The sequence below is a fragment of the Poecile atricapillus genome, chromosome W (genome assembly GCF_030490865.1).
Source record: "Poecile atricapillus isolate bPoeAtr1 chromosome W, bPoeAtr1.hap1, whole genome shotgun sequence".
Classification (NCBI taxonomy): Eukaryota; Metazoa; Chordata; class Aves; order Passeriformes; family Paridae; genus Poecile; species Poecile atricapillus.
In genome coordinates this window covers 54,465,395-54,474,146 of record NC_081288.1, presented here as the reverse complement: position 1 = coordinate 54,474,146, position 8,752 = coordinate 54,465,395, and the positions used below count along the sequence as shown (strand labels likewise).

The following is an 8,752-nucleotide window of genomic DNA, read 5'->3' as shown; positions in this document are numbered from 1 at the left end:
ACCTCCTGCCTCTCTTCCCCTGCCTCGGAGAAGGGCAGTGCTGGACGTGGCCTGGCTGCTCGCTCCCAGGGGTGGCAGGGAAGGAGGGACCTTTGGCTTCTCCTGGGTATTATTTCGGTAGTGGCCTCTCAGCCATCAGTCTAGCGAACCCCAGACCGACGGGAGGAACGGGACCTTTCCTGAGCCCGAACTGTCGGGTGGTGCGGTGGGCGGGAATACAGAAAGTCCTGTACCCGCTGCTGCCCGTCTCATCTCCCCGACCTTCGCTTCGCTGAAAAGACGAACACCCGCTGGCGCTGCCCGCCCCGAACAGGGCCGTCAAGCTTCTATTTAATACATGGTGATTGCATCTGTTTAGGTGCATATATACCTATATACAGTGTGTGAGCTGTATATTTCTTCGTGTATCTACGCCAAGCCTGAGTTTTCAGTATTTGTGTTGTGTGTGTATTCTGTAAGGTCACAGAAGCTATGTTTAGTGTATATGCAGGCTACATATGTATATATATACAAAAATATATAAATAATGCTTCAGATTTAAAAGGCACTCCTTCTTCCTACCTCCTTTTTCTTCTCTTCCCCTGCCCCAGGTTTTGAATCATCCTTTTGCTCCCAAGCACTCGTTCCACTTGGCCCGGGAGGTTCCTGCAGCCCCACGCGCTGGTCTCGCCGTCTGCTTGCTGCAAGTCCCCCGCTTATTTGTCTACTCTGTTTTCCAAAAGCTCACTGCCACCTGACCTTGTTCTTTAAAACAGTGAGCAGTCCCAGGAGCAGTACCAGGAGCAGAGCAGCCATTTCCCTCCCTCCCTCAGACACACACACGTAGGCACGCACAAAAAGAGCTCGGGCTGGAAAGTGGCAAGGAAACAGCTTCCCCTCCAGCCGCTTCTTCTGCAGCACCTTGTTTGACAAACACCCTGGCGCTTGCCCTTGAATTGGGTTTCACATCCCTATTTAGCACTTGGACAATGATTTTAGATGATGTCATTTAAAGCCAAACAAGAAAATTGATCTCGGATTTGCTTGGCCTCTAAAGCCTGGTTAAGCAGATTGCAAATAATAATAATAAAAAGAGAGCGGGAGGGAGGCAGAGGGGAGAGAGGCGAGAAGGAGGGAGGGCCACCTCCTTCCCTGGGCGGGGGAGGCGCGGGCGCCAATGAAAAGTAGCCGCTTGCTGGGGGGGAAAAACTTTTCCTGTTGACTGTTGGAAGCGAATTGAGCAATTATCTAGTTTACCTTCTCCTCTTGGAAGTTAACGATTGGCGAGATCTTGGCTGCGTTATTGACACAACACTTTCTATTGATAGAAATAAGTAGCGATTGTCCCGAGTCATTGGTGCGCCAAAGTAAACTGTGATGGGCTGGCATGAGTCCACTGGACTGAGAAGGCTGGTTCCGCCGGAGGAGGCTGTGGTGATGGTGGCAGCGGCGATGCTGGTCTCTCTCTTCGCAGATCACTAACAAGAAAAGGGGCAGAGAAAGTGAAAGAGAGAGAAAGGGGAGAGGAAAAAAAAAAAAAAAAAAGGAAAAAAAAAAGGAAAAAAAGAGGCGTCTACCAGAGCAGCTCAAACCGGGAGAACAAATGCAATTCAGCCATGGACAATAGTGGCCACCACACGGCGACCAAAATCTTAGCGACTCCTCCGTCCAGAGAAAGCCTGTCTGCCAGGAGCAACATGATCAGCACGCCCAAGCCACTCGCCTTCTCCATTGAGCGCATCATGGCGCGGACTCCAGAGCCCCGCTCCATCCCCGTCCCGCAGCTCCTCCATGGCTCCGTGGCCAAAGGCGACCCCAAGCATCCGCTGCACCTCAACTCCTCCATTCCCTGCATGATCCCCTTTGTCCCGGTGGCGTACGACACCCTGCCCAAAGCGGCGGTGGCTGGAGCGGAACCCAGGAAGGCTCACTTAGATTCCTCTTCCTCGCCCTCCTTTAGCTGCGGCGATCTCTTGAACTGTGCCCTGAGCTTGAAAGGAGATTTCCCCCGCGATGCCCTGCCCTTGCAGCAGTACAAACTGGTAAGACCCCGAGTGGTCAATCACTCCTCCTTCCACGCCATGGGAGCCCTGTGCTATTTCAACCGAGGCGACAGCCCCTGTCACCCGTCCTCCAGTGTCAACATCCACCCGGTGGCTTCTTATTTCCTCAGCTCTCCCTTGCACCCGCAGCCCAAGGCTTACCTGGCGGAGCGGAACAAGCTGGTGCTACCGACCGTGGACAAGTACCCAGCGGGGGTGGCCTTCAAGGATTTATCGCAGGCTCAGTTGCAGCACTACATGAAAGAAAGTGCTCAGATACTCTCGGAAAAAATCGCCTATAAGACGTCGGAGTTCAGCCGCGGCTCCCCGAGCAGCAAGCCCAAAGTTTTCACGTGTGAAGTTTGTGGAAAGGCAAGTAGTGCCGTAGCCCGCCTCCCTTCCCCAGCCTCCTGTCCCCGTCCGTCTGCCCGCCGGATGTCTGTCGCTTGCTTCCTTGATTTTTAAACGACGGCTCCCCCTCGGCACTCTCGCCTTCTAATCGCAATTTTATTTTATTTTCTTTTATTTTGTCTGCTTTCTCTTTCAAGGTATTTAATGCACATTATAACTTAACGCGCCATATGCCGGTGCACACGGGAGCCAGACCCTTTGTTTGCAAAGTTTGCGGGAAGGGCTTCAGACAGGCGAGCACGCTCTGCCGGCACAAGATCATCCACACCCAGGTGAGCCCATCCTCTGTCCTTTCCTCCCTGCCCAAGACACTCCGCTCACGTTTTTCGGGGAGCTCGGCGTTTGTCCGAAACAGCGGCGTGGGGGGCGGCCGATCCGCAGCCGCGAGGAGATTTCGTTTGCCCCAAACGCGGTAGGTACGGCGGGGTGCCCCGCACCGGCATCGGCGAGCCGCCAGTTAAACACACACAACTCCACAAATGAGCTCATAAACCCCGCTAAACAGAACACAGACCCCGCGATACAGCCAACAAGCCGTGACTCGGTGTTTGCTTCCCTCCAGGAAAAGCCACACAAGTGCAACCAGTGCGGCAAAGCTTTTAACCGGAGCTCGACTCTGAACACGCACACGCGAATACACGCCGGCTATAAACCGTTTGTCTGTGAATTCTGTGGCAAAGGATTTCACCAGAAAGGTACCAGTCTCCAGCACCCTCTCCCTTCCCCGGCTTCCCGCTCCCCAGGCCAGGTCAAGTGTCGGGACAGTTTGCGACAGGGAGGGTGGTGGGGAGTGGATTTTGTGTTCAAGCTTTATTATTAGATATTTAGGTTACTTTTAAGTTTGTTTCGCCTCGACACATGTTCTGCCCCACGTAGCGGGGCAGAGGTCTCTGTCCGGGGGAAGGGCGGGGCAGCCGCTCCTCTGGAAGCCCCTGGTCTCCCCTCACCGCAATATGCGGCTTCCAGCTCAGTTCGGGTAACGAATTTGCCTCTTATACCCCCCTCCAAATACAAGAATTTAGCTGCTTTTTCTTTCCGCGTTGCTGTGAAGTCTAAATCCAGGGTTTTTTTTCCTGCAACTGTCGTGATTTTTGTTTATTCGATCCTTTCCTTGTCGCCTGTTAAGTGCAACAGCCGCCGGGAGGATGGAGAGAAGGCGGGAGGTTTGCGGTCGTTTCACCCAAAAGTCGAACTCTAGTATTGGGACAGAGTTTGGGGTTTTTTTTATTTTTATTTTTATCGTCTTTTCAGTGTCCGTCTTTCAAATCCAGGTCCGTTTGCCTTTCTTGTCTCATTCACAGGCAATTACAAAAACCACAAGCTGACGCACAGCGGGGAAAAGCAGTTCAAGTGCAATATCTGCAACAAGGCTTTTCACCAGGTGTACAATCTGACCTTCCACATGCACACCCACAACGACAAGAAGCCCTTCACCTGCCCCACCTGCGGCAAAGGCTTCTGCAGGAACTTTGACCTCAAGAAGCACGTCCGTAAGCTGCATGACAGCGCCCTGGGACTGCCCCGGGCCCCCGCCGAGCTGGGGGGGCCCGAGCCACCGCCCCCACCCGGGGCGCTGCTGCAGGGCCCGCCGCCGCTCCAGCCGTGAGGGGCGGCTCCGGCCCGCCGTGCGAGCCCCACCGACTTTTTGCATGCACCTGTTAAGCTTGTGTATTATGCTCTATATCGCCACTAACGTTAATGGGACTGGTTGGTTCCTATGTTTTTTTTCCTTTGTTCTTTACAGACTATTTTTTTTTTTATGTCGCTGCATCTCAGGTGGAGAGATGGTTAAAAAAAAAAAAAAAAAAAAAGCAAAAAACAAAAAGCGCCAAGCCAATTTCTGCTGTATTTATTTGGGAATCTGTATTACCCGAGCCGGGAATGCTGCACCACTTTAATTATTTCGATGTATATATATTCCCCTTGTGTTGATCCTGCCCTGCCTCCGCTGTCTGCTGGTTATCCCACCCTTCTTGGTTTCCTCCTCTCCCTCTCCCCCTGAATATCGTATCTATATGGACACAACTGTTCTCTGTGTACGGATTTGAATTTCGCATTGATTCTTGCACGTGGAGAGAAAAAAAAAAAAAAGAAAAAAGAAAAAAAAAAGAAAAAAAAAAAAGAAAAAAAAAAAAAAAAGGAGTTCTTTGACCTGATGGAAATAAACCTTTGCCAAGGAGTGACTGAGGCGGCGGGGGCTGCGACGCGGACGGGCGGGCGGGGAGCACGGCGCTGGCGCTGCCGCACGGCAAAGCTCTCCTCGCCCTTGCCAAAACACTGAAACAACCGCTAAAGGCTTTAATTAAGAGGGGTAATTAGTTCGAATTGATCAAAGCAGGGTTGTTATGTTATTAGCTGCTCAACAGACTCTGCCAAGCCGAGCCTTGAAAGCGAAGCCCGCCAGTCGGTGGGCGCCTGAGGAGCGGCGGGAGGGGTTTCTGGGATTACACCACTCCCGGGGAACAGAACCAGGCACGGAAGATGGGTGCTACCCCCCGGGAAGGGCAGGCAGGCCCGCTCACCTCTGTCTGCTGTCTCAGGGCTGTGCCCACAGCCCCACTTCAGGCTCGGGGGGTCTTCTCGGACAGGGGGCCGGGCCGTGCTTCACTCCGGGGTAGGGCCCGAGGACGGCCACGAGAGGCAGCCCGGGGAGAAGGGGAGGGTGTCCCACGGGCCCTGGGGATTTGCCCCACTCGGGGGACCTGTCAGGAACGTCTGCGGGTCTGCCCCAGAGTGAGCCCTGCCAGGAGGGGTGATGAGACATCCCAGCTCTCGCCCAGATCTTGTACACCTGGAGCCCTCCCAGGGTTTTGGCTTTTGGCGAGGAGCGCGGTTACAATGGTAGCTAACGCGTTAAGCCCAAGAGAGGGATATCGCCTTGCAGGCGGCGCTCCCGCCCCCCTCCTGGGTCGCTCCCCGGGGGTGCCCGCAAGCAGCAGGTGCGGTCCTCAGGCAGGGGCCGGCGGCTCTGGTCACCACCGCACGCCTTTGAAAGCGGCGGAGAGGGGAAGCGCATCTCTCCTCACACGTGTCAGATTACCGCGGTAATCTCATGAGCAGGCGGCTCTGCGTGGAAAAAAGCAAAGCAACAGGTCAGATCCACAGCTCGGGCAGACCCTGCGCCGCTCCCCCCCTGCTCCAGAGGGAAAGCGGCCGATGATTTGGATGGAGGGTCCGTAGACCCGCTGACGTGCTGGCTGTGGAGCGCCGTCCGGCCTCCCTCCACGCGTCTCCCCTTCGGAGAGCTTGGGGAAACTGGGAGCCGCTCCTCACTTTTCCCAGGGGACTGCGGCAGTAGGGGCAGGAAGAAGGGGAGGTGAGACACCCTTTAAATGATCCCGGGTAAACTGGAAGTCGGAGTGAAGTGGGGCAGGGAGGAGAGGCTCCTGTAGAGCTGTGGCGATAGAGCAGGTGTCCTTCCAGGATCTGGCCCTATGGACCCTTCTCTTCAGCTCTGCTTGCATCCTGGGACTAGGAGAGTGTCGTTCTGGCTTGCACACAGATAAATTTCTCCCAAATCAGGCAGCTTCAGTGTGTTGCTAGTTGGAAGGGAAACTTTTGCAACATGTAATGAAAGGTAAGGAGTCCAAAAGATCCCACTGGCGTGATACAAGCGTGCCATTACTCTGAGGCTCTGCTTGAAGGAAATATTTCAAAGCAGAAACACAGTTTGCTTTCTTATTTAAGCATAAATCCAACTTGCTTTTCTTATTGCTGAGCAAGTGTGACAGTACAAGGCGCTGAAACCATACTTGGTCTTGTTAAATATCTTAATTTAACAATTATTTTAACCAGTTCAAAATTATTCAAGCACTATAAAAATACTGGATCAATCCCAAAGGTATTTTATATTATGACAAAGGGATATGAATGTAAATATATGCTGAAGAAAAAGGAGAATATAACCTGGCCATTTTGTGATGAGCACATAACGTCAACTTCAAATCCAATACATACATGAGGCCTGAAGATGCTACTGGAGATTATGTACACTGGCTACTCAGATGTCTGTGCTCAATTTTGTTTTTTCAGATTGTTTTCTAAGTGCCGGGAGAAGTGAGGACTCAGTCTTCCCCATGCAAAAGCTATAATTTCTCACCTTTTTATGGGTAGAGGGGAGAGAATTTCCAGTGTTGCTTGACCACAGGCCATTTACATGTTTATAAACATTAACTGTTTTTTTTTTTTTTTGCCTTTTCTCCTGTAAAAGATCTGCAGTTGCTGCATAATCTGTATTCTTTTATGTCTTCATGATGAAGAACAATATTTTTTGCTAAGGAACACACATGCAGGGATGACCATGTTTTGATATGGAATGGAAGTCAGGCACCCTAGCTTTATTCCAAGGTGAAGTGGAGAAAGCCAGTGATGAACACAGATAAGCATTTCTCTTCCTAGATATCTCAGAGTAAACACTACAGATGTGGGACTTCACAGGGAGATGAGGATAGCTCATTTGTTATTTCACTATATAAAACCATGTTTGTGTCAAAGACTGGTATTTATTCATGTCTTGGAAGGCCTGCACAGAATTACCTTTCATTTCATCTCTTTCAAGATTAATCTCAGGTCAAGTGAATTTCTAGTTAATGGTCAGAGGCAATTCAAAGTTGGTGAAATCATCATGAGAGACAAAAGCTATAATTTAATGTGTATACAAAGCATAGAACTATTTACAGCTCTCCTTACTACAGGCAAGATTTTAATTGCTAATTGTTTTTAAAAATGTGAATAATTTTGATAGGAGAAATGGAGCCATCTGTACCTAAAGGAAAGGTTATATGTTCTCATTTCTGTGTGCCGGTCAGCTTCATTGCCATATGATTTGTATTCTGTGTGACAACTGGTCATCCTCATTCTACCAGTTCCTCATGGATGCTGAGAGGAGAAGAGCCTTGGTGTACCCGGATCTGCTAAAATCCAGAGCTGCAGAGCTGAGCATTAGCATCCTGAAACAGTGTAGCCCACCTCCCACCAATCACAAAAGCTTCACTTCAGTGCGGAATGAACGGCAGGTAAGTCTGCTGCCGATGGGACCCTGGAGCAGAGAGCCCTTGTAAAGGAGGAGCTGTTGCCCTCTACCCTCATCCCCACCCGCATTTCTCAGATGGGACGGTATTTATTTTGTGCTTGTCAGATGCTACATTGTTGTTAACATGTGTCAATACTGGAAGTGTCATGTATCTGAAAGAGCTACCAGAATTACCAAAGCTGTTGTACATTGCTTTAGAAATAAAATACAGCACAGCAGGATCTTCTCACAGCATCAGAGTTCCTCCTGAAGCTGAAATGGTATTGACTTTGTTTTGCTAGTGCTTTATTCATTATCAGACTTCTCGACAACAGAAAAAAATCCATCCCCCCCCCCCCCCCCAAAAAAAAAGAGGAAAATAAAAGGACAAAATTATTAGTAATGTTTGTGGGGTTTTGTTGTTGGAGACAGGGGTTAAGGGGCGTGACCGTGGGTTTTTGTTTTTTAAAAAAAACCATGCATGCCAAAATATAAACTAAATCCTCAGGTTTTTAATAGCTTCCAAAATGATTCTCTGTTTTGTAGGAAATTATGTAGAAATCCAGCATATCTCAAAGCATCCAAAATGAGTACTGGACAGTATTTAGTCAAGGAAGTATTTTAAAAATAATTTTAATTATTTTTAATCACTTTTTACTCCAGCCTTTACAAATACAGTGGTGGAAATGGAGAGATTGAACAAACTTCAACAAATTCATCCAGAGCTATCTCAAATGAAGGCATGTTGGTCACAGCTTAGCACCAGAACAGTTTATTTGGACAGTGCTTGACAACTAACAATTAGAAAATGCTCCTAACTCTGTACCTTCTTTGCCATTCTTAGAATGGGACAGTCACCATTTTGTTCTTTGTGGCTTGGTGAAGGAAAAAGGGACCTAATTTGCTCCTGGGGTTTTGACATGCTAATACCAAATAGTTATAATTCTTTAATTATGTAAATATTTCCACCAACTCTCTCTTTAGCTCTGTACTGGTTTGCTCAGGTACCATTCTTACGGAAGGAGGATTGTGTTGTACCCTGCTGGCAACTGTAGTAGTAACTATTTAGTAGCAACTCCCACATCTTCCACAAAAGAAGTGGTAGCTCCAGCTGCACTCCATGCTGGGTTCCCCTTCTCTTCCTGTCCCAAGGCTACAGGCTTTTGGATGAGCACTTAGGGGCTGCACAGCACACTGTGACCCTCTGCAACAGATGGCTGCACTCAGTCCTATGAGTTTGCAGAAGATCCTTCTGCTTCAGTAACCTGAAACTCTTGAAAAAATACAAAATTTCTCTTTTTAAAACTTC

At 49.6% G+C, this 8,752-nt stretch overlaps 1 protein-coding gene across 1 annotated transcript; it reads left to right on the top strand.

The window, feature by feature from the left end:
• Window positions 1–1,595: 1,595 nt before the first annotated feature.
• On the top strand, window positions 1,596–4,038 carry LOC131592096 (fez family zinc finger protein 1-like). Its single transcript, XM_058863372.1, has 5 exons — window positions 1,596–2,021; window positions 2,172–2,393; window positions 2,570–2,704; window positions 2,995–3,127; window positions 3,734–4,038. The coding sequence occupies exons 1-5, from the start codon at window positions 1,596–1,598 to the stop codon at window positions 4,036–4,038; spliced, it is 1,221 nt and encodes a 406-aa protein (XP_058719355.1).
• Window positions 4,039–8,752: the final 4,714 nt, after the last annotated feature.

Coding starts and splice junctions, on each gene's coding strand:
- LOC131592096 (XM_058863372.1), top strand. CDS start 1,596: ATGGACAATAGTGGCCACCACACGGCGACCAAAATCTTAGCGACTCCT. Junction 2,022..2,171: donor CCTTGCAGCAGTACAAACTG/GTAAGACCCCGA, acceptor TTGCACCCGCAG/CCCAAGGCTTACCTGGCGGA. Junction 3,128..3,733: donor CAAAGGATTTCACCAGAAAG/GTACCAGTCTCC, acceptor TCTCATTCACAG/GCAATTACAAAAACCACAAG.